Here is a 27,001-nt window from a genome sequence, read left to right as displayed (position 1 = left end):
CCCATTTTTTGCTGTGTTGTTCAAGCTTTGAAATAAAAGCAGCCTCATGTAGCAGCCACAAACCAAAAGCTCCTCTTCATCAGCTGTAATGCTCACTGCAGCGCAGGATCTTATTCTTAGTAATGTCTCTGTACGTGAGGAAGTCCAGGATTTTCTTTGGGAGTGGTAAAGCCTGCACCTGGAAGGTGGACACCGAGTACCTGAGCGTGGTACGACACAAATGTCGCAGACTGGGGACCACGCGGGGAACTCTCCAAAACTTTACACGTCCGTCTCGACACCTGGAACCAAAAACGACCAGCACACAAAAAAACATTTTTCATTTTCAATGTTTAAAAAAGTGTATTTTAAATACCTGATGACTTACAGAAAAGAAGGTTGTATAAATATCGTGACATTAGATTAAAATTAAGTTTTTGTGCCACACCTCCTTCATGCCAAAACAACATTAAAAGAAATTACCTGAGCTGGAATTTGTTTGATTGTAGCTAACTGGCAGAAATAATGGAGTATTTTAAATACTAAAAATAACTGATTCATTTAATAACATTACACAGAGCTAAAATCAAGGGGAAAATCACAATAAAATGAGAGTCCACCTCAGAGACACAATGATTTTCCATCTGTCCCAGAAATGACATGAACCATGAACTGTGAGGTAACATCTAATGTTAAGAATCTACTAAAAATTAACCAAAGCTAAATGGAAATAATATAAAAGTAAGAATAGTTAAGCATTTCCTGCAAAATAACGAAATTAAAATAAATAATATAAAAATTGTAAATAATTTGTAATAATGGCATTTGAAGCTAAATTTGGACAAAATTATTATGTTTTAATAAATTAGATTATGTAAACTCAAATATTGTTTTATATGTTAACTGTATTGTGATATTTATAATTCCATTATTTTTGTTCCGTTTAAGGCTCAAAGTGAAAGTTTAGGAATATGATTCAAATCAGAATTCAAATTATTTAGTTACACAAGACCTTAAAGAGAAATGAGGTAATATTTTTGCTGACTCGACCTCCAGGTATATCCTGTAACTGCCAGTCAACAGGAATCACTGCAAAAGCCTGAATTCTCAGGATGCAACACACTCATGAGTAGTTATTCATGCTACGTAACAATGTAAGGAACGTGGTCTCGGTTGCCCTGAGTCTCTGTTACTGTGTTATTGTTTGCAGTTACCCTGTAGCGATGACGCTGCCTCCTGGGTGGAACGCGCAGCACAGTCCGCTGACCCGGTTACGATCCGACACCAAAACCAGTTTGTCTTGTTCCATGTCCCAAATCTGTAACGCCCTGTCAAACAATGCCAGGACGTCTTTTATAACTGAGAAAGGGAGAGTGCCTGACAAATGTGCTTAGGTCACACTGAAGACATGTCTGAGTCTGCCTCACCACATTTTTATCCTACATGTACATAAATACACACACCTGAACAGCTTGTATTAACGCTATGATTCAAGAACTCGGTTCAAGGTAATAGTCTAGAACTAGAAAATCTAGGTAAGAAAAGCTCTGCAGGAAAATTATATTTTATTTTATAGGAATTTATTTTGTGTTTTATTTTTTTTTGTAATAAGGAACATTTAAATCTTAGAGTGGACAAAGACCAAATCCAAGTCCTTAAATTTTAGGTATTTGATGGAACACTTGTTTTGACTGGTTGTGTGCGTACATATATATATATATATATATATATATATATATATATATATGTAGAGGCTGTGGATCCTGTATTAATAAAGATGTCTCACCTGTAGTCTTTGAAAGCCAGATGCGGGAATACAGGAGAAAACGTCAAAGCCGTCAGCAGATTGTCATTTCTGCACACACACAGATCACAGTCCCTGGGGAGAAAGTGATATGGAGAAAGAAAGAAAAAAGAAGCACAACAAAACCATCAGTTGTAGAATTATTTAGTAGTTTCATCAGTTAGGGTTAGAACCAAACCCATGTTAAACATCACTTGTAATGTTTTCAATAAGTGTCTCCTTTCTCTTTTTTAAGATAACGTTATGATGATGTAGACATGACCAACGTTAGGATCACTTTAAAGTTGACTATACGTAACCAGCTTTGTTTCTAATGAGTCTGGTTAGGGCATGTTAAAGGTGTGGTTTATATTTTTTTAAATACTTCTAGAATTATAATAATCACATAATTTCAAAGATACAATCTGATTTGCAATATTTCCTTTCAATGTATCTTGCTAGTTTCTCTGTTACAGGCTTTTGATGACATTTTTCTGACCCTGAAATAAGCTCCACCCCCCAGCTCAACAAAAGGCAACTCACGACACATATATAGTTTATACAAACAGAGAAATGGAGTGGCTTAAACGGGAGTACAGCTAATCATGTTTTCATTGCAGGTGTGATTCACCTCCTAGGCCCTAAAAATGACAAACCACTCCTTTAATGACTGGCTCACTCACTCCACTTTAATCAGGTGATCTGCAGTGTAGGGATCCCACAGGTCCAGCCACCATCCTGTCGCAGCACAATAAGAGCCAACCGCAAGCAGTGCTCCATCGGCAGAGAAATCACAGGACACCATGGACCGCTCATGATCATATTTGAAGTTCCTGACGAAGGTGAAGGATCGAAGACTCCAGAGATAAACTTTCTGTTAGGACAAAGGACATCGTCCAGTCAGAAACATCGGCCTTTATTTAAGGGAACTAGCTTTGTTGATTTGTATCTTAAATTCACTTACTGGAAAAGTGATTGACTCACTTGGACTCAGCTGACCAACTTTTGTCCCAACTTTTGAACTGGTTCATTTGTGAAAATTCAGTTATTATTGTGTCTTGTGGACTATATGTTAATATCTGCTATGTGAAATAACTTATTCAGGGCAGAACTAAATAAAAACAGAATGCAATTTTTATGATCCCTCCTTTTTTTTTTTTTTTAATTATTAACATTTTGCAGATTCTGCAAAGTGTATGTAAACTTATGACCCCAACTGTACAATATATAATAAAATGATTAAATATAAAACATTGCCTACCCCGTTGAAAACAACTTTGTAGATAACTCACAATAAAGATGTTATAATTTGACACATTTGAGTTGCCATCTAAAATAAAGTAATAAAAGAGTATTTACACTAGCTTAAGTGACATTATGCATTAACTGTTAGTCCAAATATAATGCTGACACAAGGTTAAACTGAGTGTGTGGGTGTGTGTGTGTGTTTACATTACAGGTAACTTCAGTGTGGGGTTTTATTGGACATACATTGACTCTTAGCTCTTTTCATGTGGAATGTTGTTATACTGCTAATGGACCATTCCAGATATTACATAAGTTCACTGTTAGTTAAGAACAAAGGTTGTTTTTTTTTCTCCCCACATGCATGTCTGTGCATGTTCTCTGATGAAAAGTTTAGAGTTCAGGCAGGAAAAGTCTAAGTCAGCAAAGCACAACTTCCTCCTATAGCTAGTAGCCAGAATTCAACTTGCACAGCTCTATTTCAGTCTAGCTTATTAAATGTAATCAATAAATCTACTCACTGTGTCAAGGTTACAGACTGAAGCAATCAAACTGCTATCTGGAGAAACAGAACATTTGAACACCCAGTAGTTTGGACCGGTGAGCACACGGGATGGTAGACCTGAAGATGTTAAAAAATTAAAACATATAAGCATTGCACATGTGAGCAGTTATTGGAATTAGATGACTAAATCACAAAAAAAAAAAAAAAAATACAAGTCCCAGGGTTCACAAGGGTCACTGACATGTCTGTACACAAACTTGTCGGTGTAGAGAAAAAAACATGGCTGTGGGGGAGGTAAAACTGGGACATTCTCACAGTCGAATGCTTATCAGGTTAATGCAGCTAGCTTGTTGTATAGCAATATCTGCAATAACACAGCAAAATCTGCTTTTAATCCTTTCTGGGAGAAAGATAGAGGATGAGGAAATGTAGTATATAATGTTCAGTCAGCCAACAACTCTCAGAGTAGTGTAGCTTAGTTAGCTATGTTGTTTACAAAAAGTGTCACAATGAAATAAACTGAAACAGGAAAAGTGTTTGCTAAAGCTAGCTTACTAGTGTTAGCTTGATATTAAGCAAGCTTGCTACTATTATAATGAGAGGCTGTCACTGGAGTATGTTAGCTAACCATAAATAGCTAGCTTGCTAATAGCATGATAAAGCTAGCTAGCTGGCTGATGTTAGGCCGAGGGTTTGTCTTTGAAATAGCTAAACATTACTAAAATTAGCTAAATAGCTAGCTTGCTTAGTAGTTACCTACAACTGTCAGATACTCGCTTGTGCTGTATTCATTTATATAAGTATGGATGTAAGAGTTTTATCATAGAGGGGATATTTCATTACATTCACCCTGAGAAACACAGTGAATAGAGCCAAAGCATTTTATGCTATTATGCGAATAATTTTTTTTATGTGGCCCCAGAATAAGTTACACCTAGGACTATCACTCCAAAAAATTAGGTATTGAAGAAAAAAAGAGAAATAAGCCAGTGTTATACCAAGAGGCAATCACTGCAGTAGTTACACATTACCTAGCTATCTATAGCTAAGTCAATACCACAACTTGTTTGGATTCCTCCAAAGGTAATAGGCAATGTTTCACCACTTTGAGTTCTGTATGCACATGGTAAAAATTAAATTATGACCAAAATGTACATCAAGCCGACGTGATGAAAACCCGTTTGAAACATGTGGCAGAGACTGGAAGCAAAGATTATAGGCCTATGTAATTGAGTCCCTAGCTTAGTAGGTATTAATGCAGTAAATAATAAACTAGCAGCTCACTGTATACAAAGCTACTTAGCATTCTATGTCATTCTATGTCTATGTCATGATAGATAAAGTCACCTTTCTTTGCCAAGTCCCAAACTCTCAAAGTTTTGTCCCTGGAGGCTGACACAAGAGTGAGACTCCCATTTGGAGTGAAGACCAAATCTCTCACGACTGACCGGTGGCCAGTCAGATTGAACAGTAACTTTCCTAAAAGTGGAAACAGTATTAGAAGAAGAAGTGGCCTGATAACAGTGCGTGTTTTTTTTTGTGTATATACAGTACATGTGTGTTTAATAGGACAATCAAGATTACATAAGCGTCACTGCTATGTAAAGTGTGAATGAGTACAAAGTTCTTTCAGACCAAGTGAGGACAATCCCTGTTTCTACAGTTCAAATCTAACACGCATGATCCAGCTAAACATACAGGCTGATTATATGGCATGCTATTAGATCTTTTGAGATTGAGCTGATCTCCAAAAACAGGATTGATAACTACTATCTTAGTATTGCAAAAACTCTTACCAGTGGAGATGACCCACACCTTGATTGTTCCGTTAGTGAGGCCTGTTGCTAGCAACAGTTCTTGGCCTTTTACAGACGGTCGGGCAGATTTCGCCCGGTTTGAGACACGTGGCCCGAATGCCATGCCCCACACGGTGTCTCCACAGTCCAGCATTTTCTCATTAGTCTTAGAATCCGCAGCATGACTGCAAAAAAACACCAAGCATAGGATGTTTTTGGTGCAAACAGAACCCCAAAAGGTTTCCTATTCAACTTGTATTAAAAAGGTTCCTCAAGGGTTCTTTGGATGGTTAAAGGTTCAAGCTTGGTGCTACCTGGAAGATTTTCTTAAAGGGCTAGTCACTGTAGGAAGGTTATACAAAATACCTTTAATGGGCCCCCAAAAAAGACAAACTGATGAATTGTTTAGGGTGCTAGATGGAACTTTAGGTCAACAGCCTGGAGATTTAGCTTAATGCGGATTTCATTTCTGACCCCAAGCCTACATGTTACTGTTTACCTGGATTAAATGTGTTTGCTTAGGGTTTGAACTAATCTCCAAGAACAAGTTTGGTGTCACAGGTGTAGTTCACTAAATGTCCAACAGGAAACAAGATCTCCAGGAACCTAGCTGGTGAGCAAACTCCAGAGTGTAAAAGCTATTCATTACTATGTAGTGCACTTTTTAGGTGCATGTTCCCAACTATGAATTACTCTATGGCTGTTTAATATTGACAAATTGCTATATTGGAATATTCTTACTATGTTTTACATTATTTTTCATATTAATCAAAATCGCAATGATGAACCCATAATGAGACATAGACTCAGGAAAGAAGGTATGAAACAGTAATGTTTTTAGGGTACAAACGCTTGTTACTGGTGGCGATCCTCTTAATGTAATATACTACAAAGGAATACACTTGTAGTGGCGCTTCAGTTGGACCATTGGTGTACCTTTGTAAGTATATTTGCATTGTTTAGCCCTTGCAGAATTTAAATGTAGCTGTATAATAGCTTTTTCTGACAGTATAGTTAAAGAGTGACCATTAATTGCCTGGTTGTTGGCGTGAACACCAAGAATCATCCACAGAACCCAAACACAAGTTCATCTAGAGCATCAGAGATTGTCCAGAGCACACAATCACAATGAAACTTTTCTGGATTGGTAAAAAAAACTTTTGGCAATAAATCACAACTGCAAAGTCGTAGATCATCTCATGATTCAGCAATAATTTGAAATTCTGGTCTGGATTTCACGTACAGGTTGGAAGGCAGAGGCCATGGCAGCACCCTCACCAGTCCATAACCCGCGGACCAGGCAAAGCGTGTACCGTCCGGAGAGAAGCACACGCTCCATGTCTCACAGCCAGGTGATCCATAGAGCCGGGGTTGGAAAACAGGCTTCAGCTCCGAGATCAGTTCATCTCCATCTGAAAGACAGGGCGTAAATTATTACAGCCATGGGGTGTTGAAAAGTTACCTATCTGGACCTAATAAGCACACGTAAAACATGATTCTCAAGTGGATGTCTGGATTATTTGGGGGAATCAGGACGTTTGATGTACTGTAAAAAGCAAAGCTCAAAGCCACTCATCTTCTCCTACACCTGTTATATAACCATTTAGGAGTTAGAGATAGAACAGTACAAGGAAAGGTGTATTCTGGTACATGCCGACTCCAGGATTTAATTAATTCAATGTTGTAGTAATAATAAGTATCAAAGCGAGAAGTCTTGCAAACTAGACTAAACTTCTGCAACACGCCACAATATTACCTGATACATAACAAGTGATTTGATTGGTCTAACGCTGTTACTGTGGGTTGGCTTTTGCCTTTTCAGAGATCGGCGAAGTAAACTGCATAATGAGTGACCAATGATATGGTTGTTTATTAATAATAAACAAATCATCATTGAGAAGTAAAAGTTTCATTATTACTCTTTCTGTAGCTTCTAGAATAAAAATGCTAATATATGCAAAATAACATTTTTATAAACAGAAAACCACTTTTAGTTGCTGGCATTTGATATAATGTGATTTTACCACAACAATTTCCCAAAGACTGAAAAAAAAAAAATCGAAATTCTGTTATCATTTAGAGCAGCTGTTAACTGTAAGCTGTAACGTTGTTCCCTCATCAGCTTTTGCTTTTTTCCCCCCTCTCTCTTGAAGTTAACAAGACAAACAAAATACAGAAAAATGAGAAACCTCAATGTGTAAAGCCATCTATCCTGAAAACTTTCCAGTGTTGGAAAAACTTTATTACAGCTTTACCTCTGACTGTTACAAAGCCCTGACACTGGAGACTCATTCCAAAAAATGTTAAACAAACATCTCCTTATAGAAAATTTCACCATATCAACAAATACACGGTTGTTTTTTTATGCTGTTTGAATTAAAGCCAGACTGCTGTCATAGCTGCTGTAATAGAAAATTAATCAGCACTTTCTGTTGTATAAATAACATGAACGATTTGTTTAATGTAAAACAGGACTCCTCATTTTAGTTCTTCCTAATACTGAGAACTATTCAGATATTATTAAAAGATCATAAACTCAAGCCTAGATATTCATACTCATATTGACACACTGAATTAACTGAGATCCCACAAACACACACCCACACACCCACACAACATACTCACTCTTACACACATACTCACATGCACTTGAGTCAATACTACATGAAAACTTCACAGAGCAACCTACCTTCTGACATGTATACACAAAATGTAATTACTGTTTGTGTTGTGTTTTAATCGTTTATATGATATTAATAAGCTGTTTTAATAATATCAGGATAAATCTACCGCAACATCATACACGTCCACCAAGACAAGTATTTGCATTGTATTTACTTTGCTATAAAAAAAAGTCCAATGAAGGTTATGTCACTCTCCCACTTTAGCTGAAATGGTTTCTCAGTTTACGTCTTATCACATTTTCCAAACGCATGAATGACAAAGGAGATCCAGCTTGATACAAACAACACATATTTGCAAGTTACCTACACATGAACACAGCTATTTTCAATGCAGTTCTCAAGAAATTAACAGGAAGTGACCCAGTGTACCCTTACAAATGTGTACTAACAATATAGAAGCTAAAGTGACCTTTTGAAAGATTCTGACTTAATCATGGCAACACTACGCACAAGCCCCAAAGGAAATGGATGGTGAAAAATCCATAAATAAGGAAGGGAACAGCTGTACCTAAAAACACTGATTTTCAACATTGCCATCATGTCTAAAAGACATGTATTAAATAAGTGTGTAACGATCAGATGAATCGGGCCTACACGTGATTTAAAAGGCAAGGATTTCATTGAATTCAGGCAACAATCATAAACAGATTATTATCGACAATACAATGCCTATTATCAAAAAAGGACAGACAACTTGTGTGTAGAAAAAGCCATAGTTTTTACTGATGCGTAAATAGACTTAGAAGGCGATTTTTTTGTGTAACTATGATACTTTCAAAATTTTCTACATAGTCATAATTCAAGAATCAACAGTAGACCTATCCCAGATTCCAAACAAAGCTGGTTACATATCGATTGGACATTACTCAATTGTATCGTATTGTATCGTACCGTAGCAGATTCAGCGATATTGTTAAATACTGAACGCATCAAGTATCAAAATTGTATCATATTGTATGGAAGCCTGAGGTTTTTAAACCCCTAGTATTAGACAATATTGATCATACAATGTCTTCAAATCATTGTGTAAACACTTTCAATTTAAAGAGCTAACCTTTAAATAAGATTTTTGGCAGCAAATTATGTTTTTAATTTAAGAAAAAGATTATGTACTGTAGCACCACTGTAAATCCTGTTCAAGACATGAGCAGAGTATTATATTTTAGTATGGATGTGTTATATTAGGTCTATATTTCACACACACTCTACATCTGTCTTGTGCTTAATCATCCCATTCAGGGTGCTGAGGTCGCCTTGGTAGGTGTGTGTGGGTGTGTGTGTGTGCTCATTTTCTGTTTGTTGTCAAGAGAAAAGAGGTATAGTGTACTGATTATGGGCTACAAATGAAATCAGTGGTTGTTACAGTTATTTCAGCTCCTAGTGCACATTTGGATCAACACAGTTAAAGCGACTGCTGATTTAATTAATGACGTCACAGTGTCTCATATTCGCAGGTAGCTGGAAGATATCTCCGCCATCATTTTAACACAGCAGGTTCATGTGAAAAGCAGGTTCGGGACTTACCCTCGTGGCTGGTGAGTGTGTCTGGGAGAGCATGAGGAAGCTGTGTCTGTGCCTCCATCTAAAACGCATTATTACAGTCACTGGATCAAGGTGCGATTATAACCACAGCGCACTGGTTCTCGCGCGACGCGCCCCCGCCCGAGTCGCCAGATTCGCGCGCAGATGACACACTGAGTCGACTCTTTTGAACAAAGCCGTCTGAGTGACTCGATTCGCGGTTCGATTCGTTTGAATTAGCACCGAGACAGGGACATCCTGAGAGTCATGACCTCGTATGACCACCTACCAAAATACCATTCTGAAATAAAATAAAATTAGTTAAATCTATTTTTAAACATTCATGCGTGTGCAGATTTTCTTTCATTACATTCATTTTTCATTTTTGCAATTAATAATGAACATAAATAACAGTAGGCTTTCTAACCTTATGGTGTTTAGCTTTAACTACATAAACAGCTAAAGTATTGACATACAAACAAATCTCCAAACAACTATCCAAGCTTTGGTCTTGTAATTAACCTTACACCTCAGTGCTGTTCAATTCTCAGATCTGATTGGTCAGAAAGTTGTTGATTAATTGTCTATAGTGGCGGCTCTGACAGGAGTTCCGGCTACAAGGCAAATCCCAGGTTTATATTAATGCACTCGTTCGAATTCGTTATCGTTTCTATGGTAACAGCTTAGACAGGGACTTGTGTAGCGGATGCTCCACATAAACAGAAACGTGCGTAATTGTTGATATGGTGATGTTTACTATGAAGAAATGTTTGACATCATGGAAGGAGTCTCCAGTGTCAGGACTCTGTAACAATCCAAGGTAAAGTTTCCCACATGGGAGAGTCTTGTTTAGGACAGAGCACTTTATGCCTTGTGGGTTCTTGGTAACATATTAAACTCTGTGTGTGTGTGTGTATATGTGTGTGGGTGTGTGTTTACATAAACTTCAAGACAAAAACAAGAGTGAGGCTGGTGAGGAAACAACTGTTTATAGTGTTGATAATGTAAAGGACAACAGGAACTAAGTTGTTTCGAGGATATTATAGGTAAATATAAGGTAAAAAGAACAATGTGTTGTCCTTTAATAAATAAAAAATTGCATTGGCAAATTGCTGTGAAATAATAAGAGAAATAAAACACTTCAGGATGTGCTGTTATTTGAAAGCTGTAAGTGAACTAGCTTGTCATATGTATCATATTACACTAAATGTAACTATAAACGGAAAAAAAATTGTTGTTCGTTAATAATAAAAAAAGATTTAATCGTTGAGAAATTGATGTGGGGTAAGAAGAATAAAACGTTACTACAGGCAACAGTGACTCTGCTTCAAATCAGTCTCATCACACCAACCTGTCATTTATTATTTTCCTATAACAGCACGCCCCTAAGTGTTGTATTGCTTACACAATTCCAATGACACACCATAATACTGAGTAGTTTCTTAGAATTTTTATGTTCCAGCTAATTTCCACTCTTAAAGACATCCAAAGATGATGATGATGATGATGATGATAATGCAAAAATAAAGCATTTAAATACTCAAAAGTACACAAGCTGAACTCAAAATGAAAATTTCAAAGTTGAACTCAAAACTGACCTTTAATTTTTCTGTAATTCTTCATTAAAACACAGACACTTCCCCTCAGATGATCTTGACATCAAATAACAACTGCAGAGTTTACTAAAAGCTTCTTCTCTCAGGGTTTTGCACTGTTTTGTTGCTGATGTGTCGTTCATGAGCGAGCCGATTCTTTAGACTGAACGTGAAGAGCCGACTCGCACGTATGAGCCGTTTTCTTCTTCCCTTTCATTTGTTGTAGATAATGCAAACACTCTTGAAGTGTAACTGTAACACGTGACCTGCTTCCTCCGTGTCATCATTTACTTGAAAAAAAAAAAAGTGTCAAAATGTTGTAAACTTTGTCCAGCTTAGGAAAATGACACTGAACCGTTTGGGAGCCGAAAGAGTCGGCTCTTCTTGGTGAGCTGAGCTAAATGATCTGACTCACTGAAAAGAGTCGTAATTCCCATCAGAGGCGTGTGATGAAAATCCTGTCACATGATGCTTCATTTAGCTGCAGTGTTTGTCCTTTCAACAACATTGACATTTAAAGTTTTGCAATATTTCTTATATAAAAAAATAATAATACAGTGTATAATAATATAATAATACAGCATAGTACAATATTTATACAGTTGGCTATACTGGTTGCCAATATTTTCTAAAATATTCCTGATATTCCATCGTCTTGTTGGGAAATGGAAAGGGCAATATTTTAGCTAGCAAAAGAGTAAAAAAGACAATTGAAACAGTTCAAGCTTGGTCAAAATCTTTCATTCAGCATTATCAATTCAGCATTCATTCAACATTATCAATCAATTTTCCCAAAGCATTCAACAAGAAACAATTTGTACATAAAATCTCCATCAGTGTACAGTAATGCATTGACTTTCCATCCACATTGATGATCATCTAGAGCCTGACAAATGTTTCTAAACTATATGAAATAGAGCTTGTGTTTTTTTCCATTCCAATTTAAAAAAAAAAAAGCCCAACAGAAGGAAAACCACTCACTGTGGCAACACTCTCCTGACACCTTCTGTTCCTTCTCATCAGATTAATAATTTATTCAGAAAAATTAAAGACATTCACCTGCTGCACTGAAACCCTGCATAGCATTTACAGTAGCTGCTGTAGGTATATTGCATCATTCTCAAAGAAATCAGTCAGAAGAAAGCAAGCTTCTTTTACATTCAAATAAAAGTGAATTTAAAAGGAAAAAATAAAAAATAACCAACTGCCAAAACATTGTCTTAAAACATACAGACAGTTTTTATGTTTCTGTACAAAGCAGCGGGTAACAACACACACATACACACACATACATACACACACACACAATTAAAGCTTTTAAGCTTTTATCTGCAATGTGGCCAAAATAATACGGCAAGTAAAAAAAAAGAAAAAAGAAAAAAGAAAACTATACAATTGTTACTTTCTTTATACAGCTGACTGTATTTTAACATGTCTAATCCTATAAATGCAACATAAAAACCAACAAACACACACACAAACACACAAATTGCAACTTCAGATCCCTGCATTTGAAAAATGAGCCACCATAATGGCTCTTTAAAGAAATTCTGTACAGTCACAAATGTCCAGTAAGTCCCTTTTCTTTATTTTTCATCTGGATCTGTGTGATCCTGTGTGCGATCCTGTGTGTGATCCTGTGTGTGATCCTGAGTGCGATCCTGTGTCTGATCCTGTGTGTGATCCTGTGTCCAGTCTTGTGTGTGATGATCTAGGTCTGTATCATTCACATTATCTTCGTGATCACCTGAAAAAAAATTAATGACTGGTTTCAATTTCCAGTAAGATTTTAATTTAATAACCATGAAGAATTATAAAAAAATAAAAATGACATGCAAAAAACATACAAGATTTTGAAATAAATTAAAAGATTTTTTTGGAGACCACTGAATAGGACAGTTGTCTGATTAGGATATATGTAACCCTGGATCTACAAATAAACCCAATAATGCGCCTCTTATTCGTATCTGTTAAGATCAAGTAACATATTCATATTCGGTTACATCCCTAATACAACCCTCTTTGGCCTTAAACATACACTCTTGGATATAAAGACTAAATCTAGAAGCTAAAGTGTTCTTTGGTTTGTCCATCTGCACAAAGCAATACTTTAATAACAGCACTGTTGCTGCAGACTTTCACCACGATTAATGTCATTCTGTTTAAAAATGTGAAGCCAATAAAATCATAGATCAGAAATCACAATGAAAAAACTTTAAGAGCTCTTTAGTTTGTTGCTCTGGGGGGAGCCTTAAATGATGTATAGAAGAGGGTTTCGTTATCAGAGACGGCTCCAAAGAGAACCCCTTTAGGAATCGAAGAACCCTTCAAAGAACTATCCAAAAAAAAAAAAAAAAAAAAACTTCTTTCTAAGAGCATATGGTCATCATGTAATTGTTTCATTTAGCATCTTAAAGGTTTGGGGAACTATGCAGGACCCTACATAGGGTTACATAAGGGTTTCCTTTTCAGAATAGGTTAGACCCACTTTTTAAAACAATAACCATTAACCATCCAAAGCACACCTGAAGAACCCGTTTTCTAAGAGTGTATCATCATCACACCATTTAATTTAGCATCATAAAGCATTCTTTGGTTTGTCCTTCCTGGGGGAACCCTCAAGGTTCCAAGTACTCCTTTAGAAATCGATAACCATTAATTATTCAAAGGACCCCTTTTTTTCTAAGAGTGTATGGTCATCATATGCTTGTTTCATTTAGCATCCTAAAGAGATCTTTGATTTGTCCATCTGAGAAAACCTTTAAAGGTTCTATGTTCAGGACCGTTCAGAAAGATTCTCATTAGAACCCCTTTCTAATGCAATTACACATCTAAAGAACCCTTGAAGAAACCTTTTTTTTGATGAGTGTATAGATATCATATCCTGGTTTCATTCATTTTAATGGGTTCTTTGGTTTGTGCCTCTGGAGCACTTCTCAATGGTTCTATGTACAACCATATAAAAAAGGTTTCCTTTCAGAAAAGATTTCAAGCAGAACCTATTTTAAAAGCTGCAACTATCCAAATAACACCTGAAGAACCCTTTTTTCTAAGACAGTATAGGCATCATATCATTGTTTCCTTTGTCTTCTTCCGTTTGTGTCTCTGAGGGAACTCTTAGAGGTTCTGTGTAGAACATTATAACAGAGAACCTTCTCTTTAAATTGGAAATCCTAAGTAATCATTTAGAAAGCTACAACCATTAACAATCCAAAGAACCCTTAAAGAACCCCTTTTTCTAAAAGTGGACATGTAACTCAAACCAGTTCTCTTATAATACTGTCTCAGTCTTATCCTAATATTTCTATTTACTATTTTATATGAAGCAGGCACACCTCTCCTGCTCCAGACGTTTGATAACTTTGATACGCAGGGAGTGAATAATACCTCAGGAATGACATTCTCCAGACACACCCAAAACTGTAACATAAAACATGTTAGCAAACAGCTCACACTTACTAGACTGAATGTGGTGAATTTCTACGAGAGTGGTCGCTGGAGCGGAAACGTGACCGTTAGCAAGTGGAGGGAGCCTCGGAACAGCATCGTGGAAAACGTCTTCCTCGTCGGACTCGATGAGATTCATCACATCCATGTTGTCATTCTTTGAACGACTGGAGAGAAGGAGATTACTTTTACTCGAATTACTCGAAGTTCTAAAACGCAAAGTTTTCCTCTATAGACCAAATGTAACCAAGTCAACTGAGGTACATTTGGTGTTTTGTGTCAACAAGTAATGGAAGCACATTACTACTAATTGAACCTTATACACACTTTGTGAAACACACACTCGTGTCAAGTCTCAAACATGATTCTTTTCATGGTTTCTGGCAATTAGTTATCTAGAAAAATGGCTGCTGTATCTCTATCTTTAAGCCACATAGTATCGAGATTACAGTGTCAGTAGGAGACGTGGCCTAAAATTTGAAGGCAGATCTGTATTCAGTTGTTTTATAAAACTATATGTACAAATGATGTTATTAAGCCAAATGACTAGAAGTGGTAAATGCACTGAAATTGTTAATTGTGTAGCTTCAAAATCTTCACTTAAGTTAAAGTGGACTTGTCTCTATACAAAAAATAAGTGTAAAAAAACTTGTAAACAAGGGACTAAGATATTGTGCAAGAAAGTGGGGAGTAGGGGGTGCCGTAAGTTAGTTATACTTGTATGTTATATATGTTATACTACTATTATTAACAATAATAATAGCAACAGCAGAAACACAAGTTCAGCTACTATTGCTAACATTACAAATAATAATAATAATAATAATAATAATAATTATAATAATAAATAATAGTGCAAATGTGCTCTAGTCCTGGTTCTGTCTTGACGGTGGGAAGCCAGTACTGTTGCAACAGTAAGGTAACTCTTTATACAGTCTAACTGCTGTGCGAAGAATCTGGCAATGATTTTGCTTCACGATAAACTCGTAACTATAAGCCATCACTACTTGTTAGCTACATTAGCTCCAGTGCAAGACTAATGAAGCAAAAATCACACACGAAACAAATCCTGGCTACATTTGAAGTATAAAATAATAGTTTCATGTCATTAATAGTTAAAATGAACAATGACAGGATAAAAATGGTATTACTGTTAGCTAGTTTATTAGCATTACCACCACTGCTACTTCTAATAATAATAATAATAATAATAATAATAATAATGATAATAATAAATTAAGTTAATGCTCATATTTGCTCACTCTTTTTTTCTACTTACCCAATCTGGAAACCTGTGGATAGTTTGGACAAAAAAAACAAAAAAACATTAATTTTCCATCATTCAGAACAAATATCTCAGCAGATACATTCTGAATCATAAAAAACATGTGTACCCAGACATATCCTGTCGCGGCGGGTGTACATGAAATAGCCCACCGTGATTCCAGCTGCTAAAATTAAAACTGATATGAAGACCCCAACCATAGCTCCGGATTTATCCGCAGAGGCTGCAAACAAACATTTTTACATGAGAATGTTCAATTCAGTACAATGTTTTAAAAGCCATGTTCTGTAAACTTAATATAGAGTCAGGTCCATAAGTATTTGGACAATGGCACAATTTTGGTAATTTTGCCTCTGTACACCACCACAATGGATTTGAAATTAAGTGATTGAAGTGTAGACTTTCAGCTTTAATTCAAGGGGTTTAACAAAAATATTGCATTAACTTCATTTTCATTTTCACAGGCTCAAATGTAGCTGGACAATTGACTGATAAGCAGTTTCATGGCCAGTTGTGGCCTGTTCCCTTGTTTTTTCTTGACAAATTTAGGAGATAAAAGGCCTGGTGTTGATTCCAAGTGTTGAATTTGCATTTGGTAGCTGTTCATGGGAGCTCTCAATATGCTGTCCAAAGAGGTGTTGATGCAAGTGAAGGAGGCCATCATTAGGCTGAAAAACCAAAACAGACCTATCAGAGAGATAGCAGAAACTTTAGGAGGGCCAAATCAACAATTTGGTACATTCCTAAAAAGAAGGAATGCACTGGCGAGCTCAGCAACACCAAAAGGTCTGGAAGACCACAGAAGACAACTAAGTGGATGAATGCAGAATTCTTTCCTTGTTGAAAAACCGCTTCCCTACATCTAGCCAAGTCAGGAACACTCTGGAGGAGGTAGGCATATCATTGTCAAAGTCTACAATCAAGAAACACCTTCATGAATGTAAATATAGATGGTTTACCTCAAGATGCAAACCACTGGGAACACTCAAGAACACAAAGGTCAGATTAGACATTGCTAAAAATCTCTTAAAAGAAAGCCTAACCAGTTCTGATTCAAGATTAACTTGTACCAGAATGATGGGAAAAGAAGAGTATGGAGAAGGAAAGGCAGGTCTTGTGATCCAAAGCATACCACATCATCCATCAAACATGTGGAGGCAGTGTTATGGCATGGGCATGTATGGCTGGAACTGGGTCAGTGGTGTTTATTGATCTGACTGCTGATAGAAATTGCAGAACGGATTCTGCAGTGTATAGTGCTATACTTTCTGCTCAGATTTAGTCAAATTCTGCAAAACTGATAGGACAGCGCTTCTCAGTACAGTTGGATAATGACCCAAAACATACTGTGAAAGCAATCTAAGGGGTTCTTAAGGCAAAGAAATTAAATGCTCTTAAATGTCTGATGACCTCATACCAATTGAGCATGCTTATCAATTACTGAAGACAAAACTGAAGGATGAAAGACCCACAAACAAGCAGCAACTGAAGGCGGCTGCAGTAAAGGCCTGGCAAAGCATCTCAATGGAGGAAACTCGGCATTTGGTGATATCCACAGGTTCCAGACTTCAGGCAGTCTTGGACTTCAAAGGATTTGCATCCAATTATTAGAAATAATCCTAATATTTATGATTATGTTAGCTTATCCAATTACTTTTGAGCCTGTGAAAATGGGGGGACTATGTAAAGAAATGGCTGTAAACAGTTAATGCAATATTTTTGTTAAACCCCTTGAATTAAAGCTGAAAGTCTACACTTCAATTACAAATTGTAACAGACCTATGGACCTGTCTGTAAATACTTGCATATATATTGGCTGAACGGATTAAAACACCTTAACCAAGCAATCTACGGTGAAATTTCAAACACTTTAAAGCTCTACCCAGACTTATACATTTCGATTACTTTAAAAAAAGAACCAGCCAAAAGAGCTTCATTTACATCTGATAGTAAGGTAGACCTCGAGTGCATGGAAAGCGAGAGCATTTTCACTCCAGCAGAAATACACGCCCTGATCATCCATGGAGGCATTGACTATAGTGAGGCTCAGAATCGGGCCCTGCTCAACCACAATGTACTTAGAGCTGGGAACGATGGGCTCCTTCTTTTGTCCTTGCCGCCATTCGGTTTTAGCAGGAGGCAGAGACTTGGACTCAGAGCATGTGAGGGTGACGTTCGTGCCTTCCAGAGCAGCAACCATCGGTTGTCCAACTGGGTACGGAGCCGCTGTAACACATAAAAATCAAAATGAAGGCAGGATTTCATACAGAAGGCAGGATTTCATGCAGAATGTTGAGCAGTATGGTTTAACGATGAGATGATGTGGAAGGTGTTCACCACATTTCAGTGAAAGAGGTGTGGCCTCTATATCTGTCAGTCCCAGTGAAGGAGGTGTGGCTTCCGTGCTTGTCAGTCACAGTAGGTTAGTTAGCCTCTGGGTTTGTTAATATGCACAATATTGAATCAGACAGAATAGTTCTGAAAGAACTTACAGGCTGCAAGTTACACATTTGCTAATGAGAATTAAACTAAAATGAATCCTATACAGAGAGATTAACAAACAACAAACAATTTTTCTGGATTTGGGGTGTTTGAGCCCAAAGTTTGGTATAATTTGTGAAGTTTGAACACTGTTTTCAAGCCCGGGAGCAGTCCGGAGAAACCAGTGGTCTGGGGTTCGCTTCAACCAAAACTGTGGTACGGCCTGATTGACCTTGTCACTTTACTCTAGGTTTTTACTCTCGAGATGCCAGAGAAAGGGCTGTTATGGTTACTGATATACAAAACCACACATTCCTACTACTGGAACACTATAATTAGCTCATCTTTGTGGTGTGACTGCTTGCACTGAGAGCGTCGGGAAAAATGCACAGTGCCAATCTGATACCCATGATCAGTATCAGGCCTATACCAGCAAAAAATGGTGGATTGGAGAGAGAAAGGGTTTCAGAGAGAAAAGATTTTAATTTGATTTGAGTCTGTAACAAATCAAAAATATTGGAAGTAGATTTGGAAAGATTTTTTCGGACCTGAAAATGTTTACATATAAAGAAACTTGATTGTATGTGTTTGTTAGGATTGATTTCTATTATATTTATAATTTATAATTTATTATATTTAGTATTTGTGTGTGAAAGCTTTGCTTTTTGTCCTTATTTTTAAAGTGCTTTAGTTACAAAGATAATTTCAAAGCACAGTAGATTTTAAAGAAAAATATATCAGACGGACATAGGTATCAGGTGATATTCAAGGTTTCAGTATCGGTATTGGCATCGGGAAAAAAAAAAATGGTATTGTGCCTTCATGCCATGCACGAAAAAAAAAATAATGAAAAACAGGAACTGGATGGACAGTGCCTGTCATTTTGCAACCCTGTGCGCATGAAAGTGGAATTGTTGCACATTTTGAAGTGGATGAATATTCTTTTCTACAAAAAGAATGATTAATGTTGACAGTACTTAACATCCAGTGTGAAGGTCAGAGATGAACTACAGTTAACGCACAGCCCTATAGGGCTTCTATGCAATAACAGTAAAACATCATAATGTATTTCATTATGCATAATTTATAACTGACTAAACCATTTCAGAATTTAGCAGTATAATCAAACAACATGTTGTATAAACACTATAGAAATATATGTACACCACTCAGTGTACACCACTTTTAACTAAAAAGTGGTACCTTTACACAGTTATGTAAACAATAACACACGATTACGCAACCTGTTATTCCATTACAGTGTCTACGTATCAATACATCATCTCTTACCAAGTGTGAAGATGCACATCTTCTTGTGCCCATTCTTTTGTGCTATGTGTTGTCCTACACAGGTGATCTTCTGGCCCTCATACAGCATGCTCCTGTTCAGAATCAGCTCAAAGTTCTCAGTCTCCTGCGATCTATTCAGTATAGGCTTCCCGCCTGCTTGTGAGTCCAATAACACCGTCAGTGTGGGGCTTGGGTAAGCTCCATACCAGGAGCAGTTAAAGACGACCTGATCGAGCTGAGAGCCATGGTGCCAAATGCAGTTCGGATGAAAATCTGGAGCATCTGGAGAATGAGATCGTGGAGAAGAGAGTACACAGGAATGCAAAATAATTAGTAAAACTATAAAACTGAAGTAAAATCATGATTATGTATCACAATGGTAATTTGTTGCATTTTTCATTCCATAGAGAACATGCTAAAATCAAAGTACAATTTCTCTGTGGTCACAACAATTAAACATATCCGTTAGAAAATTACAAATTAACTCAATCAACCAATCATCAATCAATCAGTGAACCATAAATTAATGCATTATTCAACAGAAAATATATTTAATGTTAGCCAATATTCACATATATCTCAGTTTTTGTTTTCATGCATCATTTCTAAAAAACTGTGATCACATTTAATAGACAATTAATTGTGTTGACCTAAAATTAGAAAAAAAAATATTTTTTTGAAATATTAATAGATCTAGCTGTCTATAGGGATTCTAACATTAACCTTTCACTGATATTACACTTATTTAATGTTTATGTCATGCTGATATAATGCTCTTCTATAATTAATTTAGCGTTGACTTCATGCCCACCTAATGTTACTCTAATACTGACATGATGCTCATCTAACGTTTATTTAACGCTGCTATAACGCTCTTCTAACATTAATTTAACCCTGCTACAACACTCTTCTAAAGTTAACCAAAAGTCATTCTAACATTTAGAATGCTCAGCTAACCTTAGTCTAACGCTGACAGGACACTAGATACTGTATATTACGTGTTCTCAACCTGGAAACTCTATCCTCTAAACTTATGCTGTTATAACGCTCATCTAACGTTTATCTAACACTGATATAATGCTCTTGTAATGTTAATTTAACACTGACATGATGTTCCACTTAACATTTATCGAACAGTGATATGTCATCTAACGTTAATTTAAAATGTTATCATTCATCTAAAGCTGACATAATGTTCATGTAACATTCATCCAACAACGATATAACAAATCTAATGTTCATCTAACAATGATATTATGCTTATCAAACACTCATCTAACGCCGATATAACGCTCATATAACATTCATGTAACCTTCATATAACTCTCATCTAACACCGATGTAATGCTCATATAACATTCATATAACCTTCATATAACTCACATCTAACACTGATATAACGCTCATATTCTTGTAATGTTCATATAACACTCATCTAGCACTGACATAACGCAGTTCTAATGCAGTAAATTGTAAGCCATACAGTAGACGAGCAGTTCCAGGCTCCGTGTCTCAGTTTTCTTGGAGACGGTGTTCTGAGCGAGGCACGTGTAGTTTCTCTGATCCTCAGGCTGAATGTTAAAGATCTCAAAGTACAGAGATGATTTATTCCCAAACGCCCTGCTTTTGTTTTCTTTCAGAGTCATATCCTCAAAAATCCAGGTCAGGTTCTGCGAGGGATATGACTTGCTGGAACAGTTAAAAATAACGTCTGCGCCTTTCACGACGAACCACGTTCCGTTTGCGAGAGACGTGGCGGGTTTTACTTTTACCACCATGTTCTTTGGACCATCTGGAAATATAAAGACACAGCACTCAGTCTACAGTGTAAGCAATGAAAGCAGTCAGCAGTTAAGGTTCTGGAGAACTGAATAGAAGGCTGTCAGTTCAAATCCCAGAATAATAAAATAGTAATAAACATAATAATTAATAATCATAATCACAAAAATAATAATTTAATTGCACTTGATTTCACATGTACTTAATTGTGCTTGTAAAAGTATATATAAAAATGGCTCTCAGTTTGAGGGAGGATACAAGGTCGTATTTCGTTAAATAGATAGATAAATAAATAAATAAATAAATAAAATTATTAAAGGTGCATTAGATAAATTTTTTTTTTTTAAAGATTAAGTCTCTAACGGTTAGGTGCGTTCGAAATTTTAATTTTTACTTTTTTTTTTTTTTAAATAATAATGTGAACTCCTTGGTCCCACTCTCCCTTTCCTGCCCATGTTCACGAAGCTCCACCCCCAGGATCTACGGTGGCCAGTAGAGTGTCTATAAAATGAGTGACAGAGGGTGCATCCAAACACAAACAAGCATTTCGGACCGGAAGTCAGTTTTCCAAACAGGTTTTCTCAGCCACTTAATATACTTTTGCTAAGGCCATTGTTAATCATTGTTTTTTTTTTTTTTTAAATCATGTTCTACGTATCTTCCATGTTATTTATGCAACTAAGGAATAAAAACTTGACTAGTGCACCTAATTAAAAATATATTTTTTTTGTAACCTTGCCTATTCATAGTTCTTGGACCTATTATAATAATAATAATAACTGAAACAGAGTTTGTTAACTAATGCTGAGTTACTTTTTAACAGTTACAGGACAATTATCATGCAGCCCTCAGAATCAATTACATTATAACTGCATGGTGTTAGAATTTCATGCTATGATACCCAGAACATGATCGTGATTGTTTACACTATTTAAAAACATTTATATCTGGAGATAAAGCATACTTCTACAACCCAACCTGTTCAGGGTTCTTATTTTACTAAATATACTTCTCAACATGTGCAATTTTTAGAGACTTATTACTTATACTAATTTAATCAATGGCCAATGTACTGATTTTTATCAATGTGCTCATTTTAAAATCATAAATTGTATTATTATTATTATTATTATTTCTATTGGTAATGCAGTGGAGTGTATAAAAGTACTGTGTAGCATGTGTAGACTTTCTTTAAAAAAAATCATTTACGATAAGCAATGAAAAAAGACTGGAACCGAGGTGTGTGTGGGACTGTTTTTAAAATCCCACTTTTGCCTTCTCCTGCAGAAAGTTTGACCATTCTCACCTGCTTACAATATTTTCAAGCTAACTATGTTGCTTCTTTCTCAAAATATACATAATTTTTTTATTTGAACCACAGAAATGCAAACCAGGATAAATCAATTAGAAAATGAATGAATGAATGAATGAATGAATGAGCACCCAATACACTCCCATGTTAAAGAACATGGCCTTTTTTTTTTTTGTCACACGAGCTTCGTATCTGACCACCAACTCCCAGCCACATGAAAGTAAAAACCATCTGCTCCGGTTCGTAAGGTTCGGTGGAAATCCCGGTTGTGATGCTCACCTCTAGTCTGGAGTAAATCTGAGTCTATTTAGGGGAACTAATATTAAATGATTCTATGTTTTGTTAAATGCTATAGATAGATAGATAGATAGATAGATAGATAGATAGATAGATGGATAGATTGATCACTTTATTCATTCCAGAGGGAAATTCACACATTACTACAGCAGCAGCAAAAGAATACTGTTTGTAGTAGGAAATATCAAGAGTAATAGAAGAAACATTTAAACGTTTTCAGTAAGATTATAAAAGTAGTAAAAATAAAGTAAATATAATATCGCTTTTATAGCTTATATAATTTAGCTTTTCCTACTTCTTTATAAACAGTAATGTCCAAAGTACAAATATAATGTATAAAACCATGGGCTGCTTTTATTTGGTGCAAAATCTAAATATCATGGATGGTAAAACTTCAGCTGGGGCTCGTGGAAAAGATAAAAAAGATAAAAAAAGATACAAAAAAAAACCAGATTGTGTTTCCAAATTCAGTTGGAATATTTTATAAAGAAAGACGTTTGGCTAACATTCATTGGTGCAGGCCTCTTGTGAGTTTAAACTACACTGCAGGTCACACAGGCTTGTAAACATGCTGAACTTGTTTCTCCCCAGATCACGTGCCTTACAGAAACTAGCGCATGTAGCTTTGCATACAGCTCTGAATAGCACAAGCGGTGTTTTTAGTGTCTGCACACTCCAGCATACCTGTGACCAGTAGCTGAAATTCACGTGGCACGTCAGTAGTCCTCGGCTCAGTCTCACACTGATACACTTCCTCATCTATAGTCATCAAGCCGGTGATGCTCAAGCTGCTGTTGTCCAGGATGGATATATGCTGCGCTGTGTGCGTCGGTAGAGAGTGGTTATGGGTGGCCAACACCACCCCGCCCTTTTTCCAGCGGGTCACTGACGGAGTGGTGTTGACGGGGAGGTCGAGGCATGGCAGCACAATGTTCTCCCCCAACTCTCTGATTATTGTAACCTCCTCATCTGTTAATGCTGTGCGAGAAAAAAAATGGCCGCATTACAGCTCAATCCGAAAGGTCCAAAAGGCTGTATTTACACTCCATAAGGTGTAGAAACCATTTCATACCCTACATAGTGCACGTATCTAGGCAGTATAGACACAAATCCCACTTAACTCAGTATTGAACATATATAGCAGGGGTCTGGAAGCTTTTCCTGCTACTGCACCCTTTTTAAGGTAACAACTTCTGAACACACCCATATTATCTTAGCACACATTAATTTTATAAATATAACTCACCTTTTCAAATTTTATTCATATGAGGCAAATATATGCCATAATATTTCTATATTTCATCCCATTAAAGCTGTCTTAATCCCATTAAAGCTGCCCTTACCCTTGTTTTTTTTTTATTAAAATTGGAGATTGAGTCACATTAGTGCACATTATTTATCGTAACAATTTTGATCATATTAAAAACAATTTTATTCATATAAAACGTTACAAATGTTAGAGTTAGAGTTAAGGGTGTGGTCACAAAAAGATTTGTAATTTTTTTAAACGTTTTCTTATTGAAAATGAAATCTAACCATATTCCACTTATTTTTTCAGACTCGTACAAATTTATTATTAATTATATTCATACTATACAAAATTATTGGATTTGCAGGTCTATCTAATTTAAAATAAATTTCAGGGCTACTGTAAATTTTATATTCATAACTCTATTCACAATATTTTATATTAATTCAATCCTCAAAGAGAAAAAATACAGGGCTAACCATTTCAATTTGTAATATAATATGTTTACCAAAAGTATTTGTCCCCCGGCACATTATTCTTTTTTGTGTTCTTATTCTCTAGGTGCGTGTCATTGTATAATAAATTAAAATATACAATTCAAAAAAATCTTATAATCAAAATCTAAATCTATTTTAATTTAATTGTTTATACATATACTTTATGTGATGCTAGAGGTTAAATGATAGAGGTTTGGAATGTAATAGAAGTGACCAGCCAATTATTAGACTAATAATATTAGTAATAATCATCAACATCATCATCATCATGGTGATAGTACTTAATTTTCACTAATGTAAGGGTCACAAAAGCTGTGAACCCCTTAGTCGACCCCATACACTGTAGTGCACTACAGAGGGTGTAGGAGCCATTATGCACCCTATGTAGCTACACTTTTTGGTAGTGTCTATGGAGTCGATTAGAATGCGCCCTAGATTGCTGAAGAGCCTCCATTAATGTTCTAACTTTCAGGTTAAAAAAGCAACAGTGATATCTAGAAAAAAGTCTCAAAGGTCAAACTCACCTGTTTGACATAAAAGTAAAAAGTGCAGAAAAGTTATTCCGGATATTTTCATTGCTGTAGCCGGAAGTTTAGAAGGACGAGACGGAATCGCGCGCGCGCAGCAGCTGAGCAGGACAGTTGCTGCTGAAGTAAACAACTGTCATATCTGTTTAAAAAAAAAAAAAAAAAAATCAGCAGCTGAGACAAATCAGGAAGTTGCGTTTGTCTCAGCTGGGAAGAAAAAAACCCCACAACAACTCCGTGAAACCAATATATCAGGTCTTGACTGAGTCCATGCTCATGTCTGCCTGCTTCCTTTCTCCTTATACACCTGTTGTTCTCTCTCTCTCTCTCTCTCTCTCGCTATCGCTCTCTCTTTCTCTCACTCTCTCTCTCTCTCCCGGAAGTATGGGTTGTGTATTCCGGATGTGCCCCACCCCGCCTTACCTGTCTTTCTTAAACATACAGGCACAACTGCACTGAATTAGCTGCTATAAAACACTATTCAGAAAACAGTTTTTTAGTGTTTGTTTGTTTGCTTTAATGATGAAAAGCAGTAATGGAGGGAATGTTTGTTCATTAGAGCATATAGGCTACTCTCAGGCCTGTTAGTGGAACTTCTAGAAACCTGTTATTTACATTTATTCATTTGTTGTCCCATCCAGGGTGTGTCTCCACAGCATGAGATCATACACAGTTTCTGGGATTGGCCCCGGATGCAGTGTGACCCTGACCTGATTACTGAAGCTGAAGGAATGAGTTTCTTTTAGTGATTATTATTGTTTACTATTTTATCCAAAATGACTTACAGTTGCAGGGGGCATGGTGGCTTAGTGGTTAGTGCTGTTGCCTCACACATCTGGGGTTCGAATCCTGTCTCCACCATGTGTGTGTGTGTGTGTGTTTGCATGTTCTCTCTGTGCTTTGGGGGTTTTCTCCCCCAGCCCAAATTGTCTGTAGTGTGTGTGTGATTGTACCCTGTGATGGATTTGTTCCCTGGGATGGGCTCCAGGCTCCCCTGTGACCCTGTGTAGGATAGGTGGTATGGAAAATAGATGGATTTTATAATTGTGCTGATAAATCTGCCACTGTGAAGAATGCAAATGTAGCAGCTTGACAGCAGGAGCATAGCACAAAATTGCTTTTTTTCTGGAAAAAACTAGTTAAAAATGGTCTGCTCTCTCTCTCTCTCTCTCTCTCTCTTTCTCCCCAGTAGTTGCTATCTCATACACAGTCATCATAATAGATAGATACGTAATAGATATGTGAGCCAGAGGGCCACACCACTTTTCTTGTAAACAAAGAAGAGATAAGCAGAACTTGGAAGTTACTGTGGAAGTTACAATCTCATTTTATTACAAATATCATATCAAATGTCAAATCACTACAGTAACAGAGAGCATGAAATTTAGGAACCAAACTCAACTTTATTTTCCAGGAAGGCCCTGGTTATTCAGGTCCACCGCTGCCCCTTGTCTGACGTGCCTGCTTGGTGGTACCGAGATTCTAGTTCAGAAACTTTCAGTCATAGACTGCTATAAAAGGTTCTTCTCTTCAGTGATTTGTCCCTCTTTGGGAACCCTTCTTTGTACCTTCATTTATGAACAGACATAAAACAGATAAGTAAATTCATCCAATATTTTGGTAACCCGTGATTTCCTTATTGTGGTACTGTTATTACACAATGAGTTTCTGGTAAGATTTTTCAAGATATGCTCACAATATTGTCAGCATGTGTTTACAGATCTTTTTA

At 36.5% G+C, this 27,001-nt stretch overlaps 2 protein-coding genes across 2 annotated transcripts; both read right to left on the bottom strand.

Annotated features, from left to right (window-relative positions):
* Positions 1-50: 50 nt before the first annotated feature.
* On the bottom strand, positions 51-9,684 carry wsb2 (WD repeat and SOCS box containing 2). Its single transcript, XM_026930931.3, has 9 exons — positions 9,517-9,684; positions 6,552-6,720; positions 5,309-5,493; positions 4,860-4,991; positions 3,529-3,629; positions 2,446-2,636; positions 1,766-1,858; positions 1,194-1,307; positions 51-281 (listed from the first exon to the last, which is right to left on the bottom strand). Exons 1-9 carry the CDS (start codon positions 9,572-9,574, stop codon positions 80-82), a joined length of 1,245 nt encoding a protein of 414 aa, XP_026786732.3. The 5' UTR covers positions 9,575-9,684; the 3' UTR covers positions 51-79.
* A 2,143-nt stretch (positions 9,685-11,827) lies between these two features.
* Positions 11,828-25,638, bottom strand: vsig10 (V-set and immunoglobulin domain containing 10). The gene is made up of 9 exons (XM_053229085.1): positions 25,270-25,638; positions 23,684-23,977; positions 21,095-21,403; positions 19,612-19,893; positions 17,782-18,066; positions 15,950-16,063; positions 15,835-15,847; positions 14,568-14,722; positions 11,828-12,855 (listed from the first exon to the last, which is right to left on the bottom strand). Exons 1-9 carry the CDS (start codon positions 25,319-25,321, stop codon positions 12,695-12,697), a joined length of 1,665 nt encoding a protein of 554 aa, XP_053085060.1. The 5' UTR covers positions 25,322-25,638; the 3' UTR covers positions 11,828-12,694.
* Between the last annotated feature and the right edge of the window lie 1,363 nt (positions 25,639-27,001).

The sequence above is a fragment of the Pangasianodon hypophthalmus genome, chromosome 24 (genome assembly GCF_027358585.1).
Source record: "Pangasianodon hypophthalmus isolate fPanHyp1 chromosome 24, fPanHyp1.pri, whole genome shotgun sequence".
NCBI lineage: Eukaryota > Metazoa > Chordata > Actinopteri > Siluriformes > Pangasiidae > Pangasianodon > Pangasianodon hypophthalmus.
This window is presented reverse-complemented; position numbering and strand designations above follow the sequence as displayed.

Bases quoted from the DNA above. Each gene is read 5' to 3' on its own strand.
- wsb2 (XM_026930931.3), bottom strand. From the start codon at position 9,574: ATGGAGGCACAGACACAGCTTCCTCATGCTCTCCCAGACACACTCACC. The intron at 5,494-6,551 runs GTACGTGAAATC...GTTTTTTTGCAG, and splicing joins TGGCCTCTGCCTTCCAACCT to TCATGCTGCGGATTCTAAGA. The intron at 2,637-3,528 runs GTGAGTAGATTT...TTGTCCTAACAG, and splicing joins CAGTCTGTAACCTTGACACA to AAAGTTTATCTCTGGAGTCT.
- vsig10 (XM_053229085.1), bottom strand. From the start codon at position 25,321: ATGAAAATATCCGGAATAACTTTTCTGCACTTTTTACTTTTATGTCAA. The intron at 18,067-19,611 runs GTAAGAGATGAT...TATGTGTTACAG, and splicing joins GATGTGCATCTTCACACTTG to CGGCTCCGTACCCAGTTGGA. The intron at 12,856-14,567 runs GTAAGTGTGAGC...ATTTTTTTTCAG, and splicing joins AATTCACCACATTCAGTCTA to GTGATCACGAAGATAATGTG.